The sequence below is a fragment of the Anomaloglossus baeobatrachus genome, chromosome 6 (assembly GCF_048569485.1).
Source record: "Anomaloglossus baeobatrachus isolate aAnoBae1 chromosome 6, aAnoBae1.hap1, whole genome shotgun sequence".
Classification (NCBI taxonomy): domain Eukaryota; kingdom Metazoa; phylum Chordata; class Amphibia; order Anura; family Aromobatidae; genus Anomaloglossus; species Anomaloglossus baeobatrachus.
Window position 1 is genome coordinate 492,507,754 of NC_134358.1, and position 17,734 is coordinate 492,525,487.

General features: G+C 46.5%; 1 protein-coding gene across 4 annotated transcripts in view; it reads left to right on the plus strand.

Moving 5' to 3' along the window:
- Window positions 1–17,734, plus strand: part of LOC142243464 (sodium channel protein type 5 subunit alpha-like) — a 587,685-nt gene that overhangs the window by 292,408 nt on the left and 277,543 nt on the right. For all 4 annotated transcript variants that reach the window (XM_075315409.1, XM_075315410.1, XM_075315408.1 and 1 more), the window contains exons 9-12: window positions 681–822; window positions 10,512–10,709; window positions 12,828–13,013; window positions 15,423–15,800. In XM_075315409.1, coding sequence (XP_075171524.1) covers window positions 681–822; window positions 10,512–10,709; window positions 12,828–13,013; window positions 15,423–15,800 — 904 coding nt within the window. The remainder of the gene's footprint in view (window positions 1–680; window positions 823–10,511; window positions 10,710–12,827; window positions 13,014–15,422; window positions 15,801–17,734) is intronic.

Here is a 17,734-nt window from a genome sequence, read left to right on the forward strand (position 1 = left end):
ATCTATCATCTATCCATATCTATCTATCTATCATCTATCTATCTATCTATCATCTATCTATTCATATCTATCTATCTATCTATCATCTATCTATCTATCTATCATCTATCTATTCATATCTATCTATCTATCATCTATCTATCATCTATCTATCTATCCATATCTATCTATCTATCATCTATCCATATCTATCCATATCTATCTATCATCTATCTATCTATCTATCTATCTATCATCTATCCATATCTATCCATATCTATCTATCTATCATCTATCTATCTATCTATCATCTATCCATATCTATCCATATCTATCTATCTATCTATCTATCTATCATCTATCTATATCTATCTATCTATCTATCTATCATCTATCTATCCATATCTATCTATCTATCCATATCTATCTATCTATCTATCATCTATCTATCCATATCTATCTATCTATCTATCCCTCTATCTATCTATCTATCTATCTATCTATCCATATCTATCTATCATCTATCTATCCATCCATATCTATCTATCTATCTATCTATCTATCTATCTATCTATCTATCTATCTATCTATCTGTCTTGTCTTCTATACATGAACAGGTTGGTTTTCATATTATATATGTGGAAAATCAGATACAATACACAAGAATATCCTTAATATGACTATTTTTTTGCTGTCCACAGGAAATGTCCGGAAGGTTTTGTTTGTTTGAAGGTTGGCAAAAACCCCAATTATGGTTACACCAGCTTTGATACATTTGGATGGGCTTTCCTTTCTCTTTTCCGACTCATGACACAAGACTTTTGGGAGAACTTATATCAACAGGTAATTGCTTAGAAATTATTTAATGTAATTTTGGACCTAGTTTATTCTTCTTTCTGATGACTATCGGGCCTACCTACATATTGAAGAAGTGGACTAGCTGTATTGGTGTTTGTCCCTCTCCCAAAAGTTACATCCAACATGTCACTCATGAGAAATCTAGTATACAAGCTACATGGAAATCTGGCTTGGAAGTAGCAGTACAAGTGAATAGACACTCTCTTAGTGCACGTCTAGTCTAATCTGTATATATCTTTTATACTGTATGTATGTAAAGCGCTGTGGAATTAATAGTACTATATAAATGAATAAATATATTATTAATATTATTATAGTAGATTTCTCATGACTGGAAAAATGGATCTCTATAAAAAAAACAAACAAAACATTTTTAAAGGGGAACAAGTGCCCATGCTGCCATGCCTCTACTGCCATATGTAAATAGGTGGTGAAAGGTTCTCCTTAGGTGATTGTTGATGCCCAAACTGCAGGGAGCGTGATTGCACCCGAGTATATTATTCTCTAAAACACTTTGAAGATCTGGCCAGGGACCATAGCCAGAGACTAGACTGGGGCTTCGCCCCCTGCTGGCTGTTCCTGTGCTCCTTCATCTGATTGACAGGTCTCACTCTTGCAGATACATAAACAGACCTGTTAATCACTACCTCTAGCAGCATCTTAAAGAGCCAGCTGGTGCAGGATTAGACCTGACTTAAGGGCACTTTACACACTGTGATATCGCTAGCGAGCGTACCCACCCTCGTCGGTTGTGCGTCACGGGCAAATTGCTGCCCATGGCGCACAACATCGCTAACACCCGTCACACATACTTACCTGCCTAGCGACGTCGCTGTGACCTTCTTTCTAAGGGGGCGGTTCATTCGATATCACAGTGGCGTCACTAAGCGGCCACCCAATAGCAGAGGAGGGGCGGAGATGAGCGGCCGGAACATGCCACCCACCTACTTCCTTCCTCATTGCCTGCCAGTAGACGCAGGTAAGGAGATGTTTGTCGTTCCTGCGGTGTCACACACAGCGATGTGTGATGCCGCAGGAACGACGAACAACCAGGGGCATGTACCACCAACGATATTATGAAAAGGAGCTGTGGCGCCCCTGACCTGGTCAGGCACCACTGAGTACTGCACCCATGCTGGGGACAGTACAATACAGGTAATCCAGAAGGCTGACTGGGGTGTGGAACACAGGCGCATAGTGATCAGGTTCTGGCGTCACGAACAGGATAAGGACTAGACCTGTTCAGACAGGTGACCATGTGCCTGGGCGGTCCGCTTGAAAAATTGGAAGCGCCGCCATATTGCCACCATGAAAAGCGCGCTGAAAAACAACAGCAGCCCGCGCTGGAAGAAGTTACCGCCCACGAAGAGGTGTGGCTACCCAGAGATCCCCTGCAGAGTTCTGAGCTTGCCAGCTATGAGAGTGGAAGCGTCGAGAAACGGCGGAACAGAAAGGGAGCCACAAGCCTGCTGCTGGGAGAGAAGCTGCTGAAAGAGGCAGAACAGAAGCTGGACAGCTTGCTACAGGAGGCAGCGACGAGGCCACCGCTGGGAGATCGTGCGGAAGACGGCGCAGAAGGAATGGCGTCTGACAGCAGGAACCCAGAACCAGGCTCCGCTGCCTGGTGGTATCGGGAGCTGGCCCAGTTCTGTGATCGACTGGAGACCCGGGTCATAGAGCAGGTCAGAGAAGAGTACGCGGAGTTCCTGGGGATGGCTGCGGCGGTGCGGACCTACGAGGAGGGAGCCGCGCGACGCATGTCAGACCGAGCGGCGACGACGCAGACCCCGATGCTGCCACCGGTGGGTGAGTCAAGTGATGCCCCGGCCAGCGCGAGTGCCCCGACCCCTGCAGCCACGCCCGCGGTCCCCGAAGAGGCGCCCGGCGCGGCGATGCTGGACCAGGCCGCAGCCACGCTAGAAGCAGCCCGCCAAGCCCAGGCCGCTGCAGCGATGCCCCGCCTGTCCCGCAGGGCTCCGACCACCACGGCAGTGCTCATCCGTGCTGCAGGTGTGACGCTGACCCAGGCTGCCACCCTGCTGAACCCAGCCCGCCAAGACTCCAACGCAGCAGCGACGCTCGTCCGCGCCGCAGGTGATATGCTGAACCAGGCCGCAGCCCCGCCGGGTGCGGCCCGCCAAGCTCCGACCACCGCAGCGATGCCCTGCCCGGCCCGCACAGACCAGGCCGCCGCAGCGATGCCCTGCCCGGCCCACACAGATCAGGCCGCCGCAGCGATGCCCTGCCCGGCCCGCACAGATCAGGCCGCCGCAGCGATGCCCTGCCCGGCCCGCACAGACCAGGCCGCCGCAGCGATGCCCTGCCCGGCCCGCCAAGACCAGGCCGCCGCCATACAGGGCGCGGCCCGCCAAGATAAAAGAGACATACCATTTACCCCGGCCTGCAAGGCCAGAGCTGATACCGCTCCCCAATCCACGGAGGTCTCTGATAGGAAGCCCACGCTGGAGGAAGAATACTGGCAGATGAGGGCTGACATGGAAGCCAAGTTTCCCCAGTGGTTGGTGGATCTGTACCTGCGCCCCCCATGCACCCCTGAGGAGATTCAGGCAACCCCTGCAGCCGCGCCGGAGAGTCCCCCGCCTGGGCCAGCAGAAGAAAGTCCATCCCCAGTCCTGCCACCAGAGGAGTGCCAGGAAGAACTAAGGGGGAGAGGAGGCCAGGGAGCAGAAGGGCTGACTCCGACGCCAGCCGCAGCAGACCCCTACCCAGAGCCGGAGATGCTGCCCTATTCCCGCTGGGAGGAGGAAGACTTGACACCGTCAGCAGACGAAGATCAGCCTAAAGACCTCACCTGGGAGCCTGCAGGCATGAACCCAGCCCGCAAGACACGGCGCAGCAGATCAAAGCGTCCTCCGACACCACAGTCCCCAGAACAGAAAGAGGTTACAGCCAGAGATCTGGAGGAGAAAAGGTGCCTAAGAAGGTCCAAAGCCCAGGCTAGAGGACCCCTTTACAGAGGAATAGTAGAGGACTTCAACCTGAAAAGTGGATACGGCTTCATTGTAGTGAAAGGAATAAAAGAGGGCATATTTGTTAACAGGAGAGATGTTCAAGCCCACCTGCCCAGAGGACATTCAGGCAGAAATTTGAAAATTGGAGAAGCAGTACAGTTCACTCTGCATGAAGGTGAAAGGGGATTGTATGCGCTCGATGTAGCACCATGTCGAAGACCAAGAAAGGAAAGACACAGAACCTATAGATGAGGCAACCACAGATGAAGAAAGAGACAAAGAGCAGGAAAGTCACAGGTGCCAGTGCCCAACGTGCCCTCGCCCTAGTGAAAAAGAGGAGTAAAGTAAAGGAAAGTAAGAAGAGAAGTTACTGTTTTGATCAGTTTTGAAAAGTTTTGTTTTGCAACGTTTAAGAAATGCGCCCACAAAAACTATTGTGAGAAACAAACTTAAGGCTATGAACTTGCTATAGCCACAAACTCTCGCAGTGTAAATAGTTACACCAGTGGCACCACCACCAGGGCCAGCCTGTTTAGGGGCTTGGCTCGTCTGCAACCAGGGGGGCCCGTCCGTAGAAAAGGGCCTTGGCTCACCTGCGACCAGAGAGCACGCCTGTTTATGGGGCCTTGGCTCACCACCACAAAGAGGGTACCTGGTCAGCACCAACTGTGGAGTCCGCCTCTGCATCCTGCCAGAAGAGGCTGACGGCGCGGATCCACCAGGCCAGGTATACCCTGAAACCACCAGCCCATGAAAGCCGCCTCTACATCCTGCCAGAAGTGGCTGAAGTCGCGGCCAACGGGAGAGGAAGATTGGAGGAAAGGTCTGGGGAAACGGATGGCCCAGACCTGGTTACCAACAGGACCGGTGACCTGCCTCCTGAGAGGGTTTTGGGTGGGTTAACGGACTTGTGGGTGGAGGGTGGTGATGTCTGATACCTGGTGCTTTTAAATGTTTTACATGTTTTAATGTTTTATGCATTTTAAAATGTTGTCTTGCAGCCCGAGGACGTGCTGGTGATAACTAAGGGGGAATGTGGCGCCCCTGACCTGGTCAGGCACCACTGAGTACTGCACCCATGCTGGGGACAGTACAATACAGGTAATCCAGAAGGCTGACTGGGGTGTGGAACACAGGCGCATAGTGATCAGGTCTCACACATGTACCCATGAGAGGACCCCTGGGGATCCCAGGAGGGGGCAAGCCTTCACCTTCACTGGAATAGTGGAGGGGGTAGAGCCTCCATCTCCTCTCAAGGGGTGTGGTGGAGAGTCTGGTTGCTAGGTGGCGTAGGCAGACACAAGTGGGGAAGGAAAGAGAGATAGGAGGAGTGAGTTAGAGCTTGGAGCTCGGACTGAGGAGATGTCAGCAGAAAGAGGAGAGATGGAAAAACCCACCAGTGAGTCGGTTAGAGCAGAACTCCAGAGGGCTCAGTGAGGAGCAGACCTGTGGGGCTGTTGCTGTCTAACAGCGCCCGCGCAGTGGCTACAGACGGGGGAGAACGGTCAACTAGGAGTGCTGCCTGAAAGCCAGCTTCAGCTAGAGAGTGCACGGAGTGGGAAGTAAGGAGACTTCTAGAGAGCACCAGGCCCAACCGGGCGGCAGATCCCGAAGCGAGGATAGATTCACCTTTCCCTGCTAAACCTGCCGGTGTGGGGCTCTTACAGCCCACACCACAACACTACAAAAGCCGCAGCCACGTAACCGCAGTGAGGGCCCATAGGTCATAGGAGGCAAGAGGCTGGAGTGGCCTGGTCCGGGGAACAAGCACACGGCACACAAGAAGGGGAGAGAGGCTTGGAGCATCTTCCCTGGGTGACCCCCATAGGGACTCAAAGTCGGGGTCACCCCAAACCACCAAGGGCTAAGGAAGGCGAGTCAGTAGTCACCCTCATAAAGTCAGCCTGAAGGACACCTGGTTCCCATCTGGTTCATCTCAGCTACGCCCGGGCTACTCACCCTGCCATCTAATGTGAGTAAAAACCCTGAAAGACATCCTGCCTGTGTGGTCATTCTGCGACTTGTGGTACTACAAACCTACACAGGGCCCTGGGGCTTGCCTCACTCTCAGGAGGCTACTACATCTAACTGCACACACCATCAGCCCCAGGCGACCCTCAACCTGCAGTGGCGGTCCCTACTGGCCGCAATACTGAGAGTGGCGTCACGATCAAAAACAGAAGATTTCCTACCAGTGACGGAGATCCAGCAACGTGGAGTCCCTGAAGGTAACGCACCGACACCGACACAACACCCGTGGGGCTTCACAGAGCGGCGTGTCAACAATCAACGATTTTTGACATTTTTGCGATCATTGCTCCTTGGTGTCACACGCTGCGATGTCGCTAATGACGTCGGATGTGCGTCACTAATAACGTGACAACGATGATATATCGTTAGCGATGTCGCTGCGTGTAAAGCACCCTTCAGTCTTGTCTCCAGCCATGGTCCCTGGCTGCATGTTCATAGTATATTTTCTCTGTACCATTGGAGCATTTCAAAGTGTAATATACCTGGCTGAAATTAAGCAGCTAGGGTGGTATTCATGCTGTCCTCAGTTTTGGCAGTGTGAATCACCTGACAGATTCCCTTTAAATAAAAAACATAACACAGTTTTCAATTAAAAACATAATTAGCTTAAGGATACCTGTACTTTCAAGAAACTCTTCAGAATAAGCTGTGCTGTGAGGAATATCCTTACTTGTCCCATAGCCAACACAGCACACAGAGAAGGATTCCTATTCTTCTTTAATTTTTAGCATGTAAAGACAAGCTGCAGCAACATGGAGTAAATAATACAGTAAGACTGAGCTGGCTAAGTGTGAATCAGCTCTGTGATGAAGTAAATTTGATCTTTCTATTTTCCCTTCTGCCTGTTTCCTCTCCCTGCTCCTCCTCTCCATAGTACATAATGGACTGTGTCACATGACACCTCAGGAAGCTAGCAGTCCTGATAAATGTATGATAAATTCCTTATGTAAGTAAGGAATAAAGCTGATTTCTCTGATAAGATATAGTCCAATTCAGATAAGGGACAGCACTCACTGAGGTCCAGCAAATTCTTTATTGAGAAGAGGTGCAGTAAAAGCGGCAGGAGTAGAGCAGACAGCGGGCCCCCTCACGGACGACGGCCGTTTCGCGTATGGATACGTATGGATACGCTTCCTCAGGTCCAACCGGGGAAGTCATGGACCCGAGGAAGCGTATCCATACGTGAAACGGCCGTCGTCCGTGAGGGGGGCCTGCTGTCTGCTCTACTCCTGCGACCTTTACTGCACCTCTTCTCAATAAAGAATTTGCAGGATCTCGGTGAGTGCTGTCCCTTATCTGAATTGGACTCTACTGTTGAACTCTAAGGGGTACTTCACACACAGCGAGATCGCTACTGAGATCGCTGCTGAGTCACGTTTTTTGTGACCTCATTAGCGATCTCGCTGTGTGTGACACTGAGCAGCGATCTGGCCCCTGCTGTGAGATCGCTGCTCGTTACACACAGTGCTGGTTTGTTTTTTTATTGTTGCTCTCCCGCTGATAAGCACACATCGCTGTGTGTGACAGGGAGAGAGCAACAATCCTGAATGTGAAGGGAGCAGGAGCCGGCGTCTGACAGCCTGCGGTCAGCTGTAACCAAGGTAAACATCGGGTAACCAAGGTGGTTACCCGATATTTACCTTCGTTACCAGCCTCCGCAGCTCTCACGCTGCCAGTGCCTGCTCCTGCTCCCTGTACACGCTAAGTTAAGCGGTGTGAGCTGGTAACTAAGGTAAACATCGGGTAACCATACCCGATGTTTACCTTAGTTACCAGTGTCCGCAGCTTCCAGACGCCGGCTCCGTGCAAGCGCAGCGTCGCTTGCACGTCGCTGCTGGCTGGGGGCTGGTCACTGGTCGTTGGTGAGATCTGCCTGTTTGACAGCTCACCAGCGACCATGTAGTGATGCAGCAGCGATCCTGACCAGGTCAGATCGCTGGTCGGATCGCTGCTGCATCGCTAAAGTGTGAAGGTACCCTAAGCTGTGCTGGACGTGCACCTCGTTGCCAGCCTCGTGGAGGATCCCTGCCTATATCCTGGATTTGTGCACATGCTGATGTGAGTGGGTGGGTTGGTGTTTCTCTCTGTGGAATTGTCTCTGATAAGATATACTCTAATGTTTCTTCTATCACCTGTACTATTGATATATACAAATTTTGTTGACAGTACAATTAACCCCTTCATGACCTTGGACATATTGGTACGTCCTTGTTCATGTCCTTTGCTTTGATACAGGGTTGCAGACTGAACCCTAATCTTTCCCTTCACATGTTGGCTGATTTGATCTGCCGAGATCTGCCTCTAACAGCCGCAGGTGGATCGGGGATCCGCCCACAGCTGTTAACTAGTTAAATCCCGTTGTCAATCTCTGACAGCGGGGTTTAACATGCACTGACAGGTAGCACGCTATTCCCCGATCCTATCGGTGTGCCTATGATGTCATCACAGGGCGACGATTGGTTGTCAAGACAGCTAGGGGTCAGCTGATGACCCCTGTGTCAGACATGATGCTCTTCCTGTGAAAGATGTAAATAAGACTTGGCACTTAGATATGGTGATAAAGTGGTTGATTTATTGCAAAAACTGAACAACCAGATGTTTCGGTCATAACAGACCTTCATCAGTGTGCTGTAATAATATAACAAACAAACAAACAACAAGACAACAATTGCATAACATTGTACAACAGTCTTTATGACAGCTGTAATGACCAGAGGTCCTATTAAGATCCAGTGAGTCACAGACCGAGACTGAGGCAGAAATGAACAACAGTATTTTACTGAAATGGGGATCAAATTACGGTGAAATGTAGAATATAATAAGCTCAAAATCCCCTTAAAAACCTTACCATTAATAATTTTCACACACTAAGCGCTAGCCGAAAATCAATGCACCGATCTCAGAGATCCCAGTATATGTAAATCACATTTGGGACCCGGAACAAATTTACCTACACGTTAAACTTATCAAACTGGAAAGACTATGTAAATTAGGTGAGGGTGGTCTGATGGAACCTCTGAGATGGCGCACTGAGTATAACTTATCACAGATAATAATACAATACACTAAATTAATGATGACTATACACTTATCACAGGGATACCCGGGTATCTCACAACCTATGGTATCATTAAACTCCAATGTAACTTTACACCGGTGTGTTTCCGCGTGGGCTGCAGCAAGTCCAGAAAAATAAAAATAAAACTTTGGCGCCAAAAATAAGTACTTATTGCAAAAAAAAAACAAAGTTTGGCAGCTATCAGCCAATGCCAGAGTCACCTGTCAAGCACTTTAATTCTGTAGCCTCAGGGTGCAGTCTGGGGATCACTCCTTTCCAGGGCTTGTCAGAATCCTTCCAATGGGGATGACACCGGACGCCGTCTCTCTTATCGCAGTCACTCACGGCCTTACTGGACATCAATCACTTGCTCTGTCAGGGAGGGAAACATCTCCTCAGCTTCTCCTCAAATGCTCTTTCAGTTGGACCCAGGTCCGCACAACTGGATCGCTTATCACACAGTGATGTGGTATTGTCTTCGCAATTTCTGTTTCCCTTCACTCTCCTCAGATGCTGTCACTGGCTCTGTTCACCAACAAGTCTCTTGGTCACCAACCGGGGCTTACAACCAACTTTTTTAAGGCCCAAATTGCTTCACCTACCACGTTTTCAAAAACCCGTTGCCATGGACACCAAACTCCCTCCTCGCACTTCCTGGATCTCCACAACAACTTCCTGTTTATCGCTCAGACAGACAGGCAGACGCGTGTCCCTGACTCCTGTCCTAGCTCTGATGTAACTCCCATCCCCCACCTCCACACGAGGCGTGAGTAGGGACCGTAAACACAAACCCCACAACCAGACACGGACAGGGGAAAACGACAACTCGTACACACAGCAATCACACACAAAGGAGTGACTAAAAGTGCAGAAGGGGAAACAAATAAACAAATAAAAGGGGGAAAGAATAGAGATTACTGGGAACCTTCCATACCATACAACCAGCACACCACGAACTGCTGCAGACAGCACCAAGGCTGCAGCCAATAAAGCAGAACAGAGAGAGGCTTTCTCCAGTGCCTTACTCCTCCTGGCCAAGCTTCCAAATGAATGAAATTAACTGCACCCTCTGCTAGAATCAGAAGGTATATATAGGGTCTGTGAGTGGTCCCAACCGGAAACGCCTGACTAGGAGTCAGAAGCTGCTGGAAGGTAAACTGACATTAACCCTCTCCTCCCTAAAGGAAAGGGAATCCATTTAATCAGCTGAGTCTTACAAGGTAAAGTAAGACTCTGACCCAAAACATGTCACAAAACTCGGCAACAGAGAAAAGACCGTGACAGAATAAGATGCACCAAGTTCATAAATTCATAAGGAGGCTGATGGCTCAATTTTACAGGTGTTTGGGCTTCTCATCTTTGTCCATTTTGGCAGTTCTGTTTAAACTTGGAGTGAGAATGGCAAAAGTCGCAATATTTTGTGCAAGTCTGCATTGTATAAAGAATTTGCGACTTTTTAAAATGTATTATTCCGGTTTTCTGCCAAAATCACTTTGCTGAATAGCTTCCAATATGTTTAATTTGCCATAATGAAAGTTGCTCCAAAAATCGAACTGACAGTGACTTTGTGTCATTTTTATTTACTTATCTATTTATTTATTTTAATCTTGCAGACTCTACGAGCTTCAGGAAAGACATACATGATATTTTTTGTCTTCGTCATCTTTTTGGGTTCATTTTATCTGGTGAACTTGATTCTTGCCGTGGTAGCCATGGCTTATGAAGAACAGAACCAAGCCAGCATTGCCGAGGCAGAGGCAAAGGAGAAGGAGTTTCAACAAGCTATGGAGCAACTTAAGAAGGAGCAAGAGGTCAATAAAAATGCAATTGATACTAGGTTATTGGTTACATTTATGATACTTTAATGCTATGTATTGCCTATACAGGTCTCAGATTTAGTAAGGTTTATATGCAGACATATCAGCTACAGTATTATGACAGTTATAGATGCATTGCAAGCAGATGCATGGTTACAGTGTAATGTGCCTTGGGGCAGTGATCATTGGCGAGGCACTCGTTTTCCATGTCCCGACACGCTACAGAAAAATGGGGATCCTGGGTTTCTATATGTTGTTACTATAGCTGAGGTGGACACCTTCAGGTTGAGCCCTTCCAACTCAGATCCCTTTATCCCCAAAATATGAGGAAGCCAGGCAAGTTGGAAAAATTAGAGTTCTTTTTCTTGAAGAATAAACTTATGTATAGAGGGTAGCAGGTATTACACTTGTAGTCTTCTTCTGTGCAATACAGAGGCACATGCATAGTGGTATAATACTTGTGAACGATTGAAATGAACAGCAAGGCAGCAGGTGTAACTCTATACTCTTAGGAACTAACATAATTGTGCTCTTCCTAGCTACCACCTTACTGGACGTACCACCAGTTTGGCCAAATCCACCTACTCTTCAAGCTTGTTTTCCAGAACCGAGTACTCTAATCCTGCATTACAGCTTTTCCAGTACTAAAGAGACACCACTCTCCTTCAGAATACTGCCACCACTTTCGCTTCCTTGCTGACGCTTGCTTCCTTGTTCTTATTTCACACACCCAAAGTTGTCCTCCTTCCTCTAAGGGTGTCCTCAATATATCCTAGCTAGTGTTGAGCGGACCTGGATCTGAAAAATCCGGATCCGCACGGTTCGATGTTCCAATCCGAGTCTGACCAGTACCCGTGATCCGGGGTGCACGATCCGGATCCGTTTTTTTTTTTTTTCTCTCACTCTCACTCTCACTCGTCCCGGATCCGACTCCCCATTGATTTACATAGCCGCGGATTCCGGATCGGATCCGGACTTCAGCGTCAACCCGATCCGGATCCGTCGGACCTGGATTATAGCCGATCCGCTCAACTCTAATACTCACTCACCAACAACTACCTCATGAAAAGAGGAACTGACCCTGGTCTCTATCACTCCACACCACAATGGGCTGGCCCTACAGTTAACCATGTCTTACCTGACTAACAGGAGCTGCAGCCTGCAGGAGGATAGACCATACAGTGGATCACATTTTAAATAACAATAAAACTCAGGGATCTTAGGGGGTACACGAACAAAACAGCTTTACTCAAAGGGGTTGTACCAAGCTCTTAAGGTAATGATAGGGAATAACCTACTAATATCTGGAGGTAAAACTGCTCAGTGACCCAGATATCCTCCAAAAAAGGCTTTGCAGAGCTCCCTCTGAAAGGAGCATGGGCCGAGCATACATACCCACTCCACTCATTCTCTAGTAGATGGCTGAAAATAGCCAAATACTGCGCTCTGCTATCTCCAGCACTCCCAGAGAGAAGGAACGAAGCTTGACCTCCATTTGGATGGCTAAAGCCCTGTTCTTGGTACTGTTGTATGTATCAGCAGCTACTTTTTCTTATTCTATAGCTAGAAGATACCGTATTTAAAAACCTAGTAATACGCCTTTAATGTGGCAACTTAGACAGGACATACTTTTTTGATAGCTTTTTTGGACAAGGTGTGGAAAGTATCTAAATCATAATAGATATGGTAATATGATGCAATTTATGACAGACAATTTTTGGTGCAAATTGTTCCTGAATTCTGGTACATTTTGCATGAAAATCCCCTCAGTAGTTTGGTTTATTGACTTAGCGCATAGCCTAGATGAAAGAGTGTATATTCCCTAAAGACAACTCAGGTGGCATTAGGAAGAGGGTTTTTTTAATGTAAGTGAGAATGTGCAGTGATACAAGGTTAGCAATCAAGCTTGTGGAGATGGAACTAATGGAAACAAGATAGATAAAAGGGGGAACACAAGTCTAATGTCTTCCAAGGTGGCTAAGGGTATGGTAGTATTAACCAGCACTATATGATCTAGATCCCTGACACAAAGTATTTCCATATAATTAGCAATATTTTCTTTTTTTATCTGAAATTAATTTACAGTATGTGCCTTTTATGTCCCTTGAGCAGGCACTCGCCATTAAAGGACCTGATGGTGGTTCGTTCAGCTCTTGTGAAGCGTCACCATTTAGCTCCAAAAGTGCCAAAGAGCGAAGAAATCGAAGAAAGAAAAAAAAATCTTCCGAAGTTGACGAGTATAATGATGACATAAGAACCAACAGAGGGGAATCTGATGAAGAAAGTGGGCGAAAGCCGGTAATCTACGACGTTATATAAAATATACATCCTTCAGGCTATGTTAGTTCTTGCAATAGTAGCCTCCGTTTAATGTACAGACTGGGAAAAGCGTTAAATGTGTAGACCCTTCAATTAAAAGAGCATTCATTTAAAGGGGTTGTCTGGTCTAAATCCACAAGTCTGTAGTCGCTCTATGTGACTGCAGACTTGTGAATCCTCGCATCACACACACTGTGCGCTGTGAGGATTTGCCAGTGTCAGAGCCAAGAATGGCAGTCACGTGGCGGTGAGTATGCGATATGCAGACTCCGAGCCAGAATCAGACTGTGTCTGGTGCAAGTGTAATGTGCAAAGCTGGAAACAGTCTAATCAGATTTTGGCCAGGAGACACGGCCACGTCTCTGACACTGGAGAATCCTCACAGTGCACACGATGGGAGGATTCACAAGTCTGCAGTTATGGAGTGACACATAAAGTAACTGCTGACTTGTGGATTTAGAGCAGACAACCCCTTTAACAGAAAGAGTACAATATTTTACTTGTATCCATAAGTAAAGTAAATACCCTTAAAGCGTATGGGTGATGGATAGCTCATGTCATGATGCATCGGTTAATAGTGTGATAAATGCTATACAGGTTCCATACTGTGCCATGTATCCCCAATAGGCTATACACTATCGGTATAACATATATAGTTTCTAGTTTCTACAGGATTTTATCAATTTAAATTTGCAGTCTCCTTCAGTTTTCTATGCTTTTTTGTCAAATATGACTTATACCAGCAGACAGAGGTCAAACAAACATTTTTGTGCTTGTGTTTGCTTAATGAGCCCCTAGGGGATGCTTAGTGTGTCCATCTGGAACTTTGCCAATGCACACACCAAGCATAGAGAAAAAATAACAGTGTGTTCCAAGCCTTCCACAGTGCAATAGGTCATATATTTAAATGGAACCTGTCACATCCCAAAACGCTACTTACCTGCAGATATAGGGTTAATATTGCTGTAAAGCTGCCCAGAAGCTGCACTGAAAGCCAGACTACAGGGAAGAAATGAACTTTATTCCTCCCAGCAGCCTCGGGCTTTTAGTTAGAAATGCGGCTGGTGCAGCTTCAGTCTCCACTTATTACTTAGTGAACGTTAGATGTAACTACAACCTGGCACTGACTGAAAGCTTCTCTAATACAACTGGCTGTTAGTCAGCGCTGGAGTGTGCTTACAGCCACCCTTCACTATATACTGAGCGGTGATTGAAGCTTTGTCAGTCACGCCTCTATGAGTAAAAGCCGGAGGCTGCTGGGAGGAATAAAGTTAATTTCCTCCTGGTAACCAGTCTTTAAGTGTGATGGCCAGGCAGCTATATAATCTCATATCTGCAGGTTAATAGCGTTTTGTGATGTGAGAGGTTCCCTTTTAATAGTTAAGTACGCAAAATTGTCATTGACATTTTTGTTACCGCCTTAAATATTATGGGTAGGACGTATCAAGGGTTTTTTGCAATTTTCCGACATTAAAAAGTAATAAAATTTGGTAAAAAGAATTGTAATGGTTTGTGAGTTTACACCACTTTTACCACTTTCAAACCTGGACATGGTTAGCTATAGGAGATAGGCAAGCTCTAAAATGCTCGGTCCTCAAGTCGAGCAGGTCAGATCCTCTGAAAGGGCTCAACTAGAGTAACGAGTATAATGGAAGTCAATGATTGGGCAGATCGGCTCTCCGCCAACAGACAGGCAGCCATATACAGGGCATTTCTTAGATGGATGGAAGGAGAGATAGATGGATAGATACCGTAGATGGATGGATGGATACCGTGGAGGGATGGATGGATGGATACCGTGAATGGATGGATGATTAATGAAAAGTCACCAGATCTATCATACAGAGTGACCTTTTCAGCTATGTAGACAAGCTTTGTCCATAGTCACTGAAGCCAAATTTGGACAGTGAGTCAATTTACTTAAATGTTCCTTTGAAGATCTCTTTAGTTCATAAATCACTCATCTTTGCAAATGAATATGGTCTTAGTGCACCTGCTCATGTTCTCCGGGAGGAAGTGGCCCTTGTACCAGTCTTTCAAGTAAAGCAAATGTCATTTCTTTCTACACTTATTTGTTTGCAGTTAATTTGGATCAGATTAAAGAGCGCTCTATCAGATCTTGACAGGTGTCATGTCACTTTAAGACTGAATTAAAACAACAGTTGCATCAAAGGAAAGGGTTGACTTATTTTCACAATATTTAATCCTACCAATTCATGTACAGAACTGTATGACCATGTATGAAGCCGGCGAGTTGGGCACCATATTTATACTAGATGGCGTTTATATATAGATCTCACATACAAATCTTTCAGGATATTATTATTAGTAATTATTATTATTATTAATAACCAAATACATTTTTCTTTTACTTTTGCTGTTTTTTAGTCTCTCCTTGGCATCGGTATTTTACCTATTTCTGGCAGACGGCGGAAAAGCAATGGAAACATATTTAATTTCCGTTCTAGAGACCTTTGCTCAGAGACTGAATTTGCAGATGATGAAGTAAGCAATGCCAGTTATAGTCACAGAGGATCTTTGCTTGTGCCACGAGCAGGACGACGCCAAAGCATACAGAGCCAAACTAGCGCTAATTCCTATCCAAATACACCCGGGTTCACACAGAATGGCAAGAGAAACAGTTCGGTGGATTGTAATGGAGTGGTCTCTCTGGTTGGCGAAGCTGGCACATACTCAAATCCAACTTCTCCTGGAGGATTACAGTTACCGGCAGTCATTGTGGAAAAGTCTGGAACAGAAGAAAATGTAAGTCTGTCTCATCTCATGGGATATAGAAGCAAAAATGTGTAAACAGATCTGTGTTTTACAACTTCAAAAACTACTACAACTGGATAAAGGGATAAGTCAATATAGATATGTACCGCCCTGAGAGGGGCCCGCCGTGACATAACTAATTGCTGGGCTTGATGCCAGGTGACATTACACATATGGTATCAACCCCATTTATTACCCCGTTTGCCACCGCATCAGGGCAACGGGATGAGTTGGGGCGAAGCGCCAGGATCTAATGGATGCACCACTTCTGGGGCGGCTGCGGCCTGCTATTTTTAGGCTGGGAAGAGTCCAATAACCATGGCTCTTCCCACCCTGAGAATACCAGACCCCAGCTGTCAGCTTCACCTTGGCTGGTGATCTAATTTGGGGGGACCCTATGTTTGTTTGTTTTTTTAATTATTTATTTATAAATAAAAAAAAAAAAACAGCTTGGGGAGCCCTCCAAATTGATCACCAGCCAAGGTGAAGCTGTCAGCTGTGGTTTGCAGGCTGCAGCTGTCTGCTTTACCCTAGTTGGCTATCTAAAATAGGGGGGACCCCACGTCATTTATTTTAATTATTTTTTTTCTTTTTGGGCTAAATACAAGGCTAGGCATCCTTTAGTGCCACATGAAAGGCACTAAAGGGCGCCAGCTTAGAATATGCAGGGGGGTGGGACGTTATATATGTTTGACATCTATCCATTCATCCACTGTAGCATTTTAGGCTATGTGCCCACAATCAGGGTTTGCAGCGTTTTGGGCGCAGAGTGTTTTCCCTGCATCCATAACGCTGTGTTGTGCAGTAGAAGCACAGTGGAAGGATTTTTAGCAATCCCATGCCCACTGTGCTTCTTTTCTCCGCAGCATAAACCGACCTGTGGCGCAGCTTCTCGAGCCTCAGCATGTCAATTTATGCTGCGGAGACAAGAGTGCTCTCTGCAGGTAGAATACAGCTAAAGTCCACAGCAGCCTGAACCCAAATCGTGGGCATGGGCAGCTGCGTTCTCCCATGGACAACACTCACATCTCTGCAGGAAGGCTGGCACTGTGTAGTAGACGCCGTGTCGCTGGATCATGGCCACATAGCCTAACGGTGAGAAATTTGTTGCACAGCAACATTTTTGTGAAGTACCTGTGGATTCAAAATGCTTACTATACTCCTGAATAAAATCCTTGAGGGGTCCAGTTTCCAAAATGGAGTCACTTGTGGGGGGTTTCTAATGTATAGGTACCCAAGAAGCCCTGCTAATGTGACATGGTGCGCGCAATTTATTTCAACTTTTCCAAAATTCAAATGGTGCTCCTTCGATTCCAAGCCCTCCCATTTATCCAAACAGAGGTTTTTGGCCACATATGGGGTATCCCTGCGCTCACAAGAAATTGGATAACAACCTGTGGGGTCCACGTTTTGTTGTTGCCTCTTGAAAAAGTGAGGGATGTGATGCAGAAACATTTTTGTGAAAAAAATGAAAATTTTCAATATGGCAACCTAAGCTTATCAAATTCTGTGAAGTATTCGTGGATTCAAAATGCTCAATATACACCTAGATAAAAGCCTTGAGGTGTCTTGTTTCCAGAATGGGGTCACTTGTGGAGGACCTCCACTGTTTAGGCACTTTAGGAGCTTTCCAAAAGCGACATAGCGTCCACTAATTATTCCAGCCAAATGTTCAGTCAAATGGCACTTTTTCCCTTCCGAGCCCTGCTGTGCACCCAAACAGTTGATTTCTACCACACATAAGGTATCAGCATACTCAGGAGAAATTGCACAATAAATTGTATGCTCCTTTTTTTCCTTTTACTCTTGTTAAAAAAAAAAGCTATGTGGTTGAAGTAACAATTTTGTGGTAAAAATGTATTTTTTTTATTTTCACAGCTCAACATTATAAACTTCTGTGAAGCACCTGGGGGTTCAGGGTACTC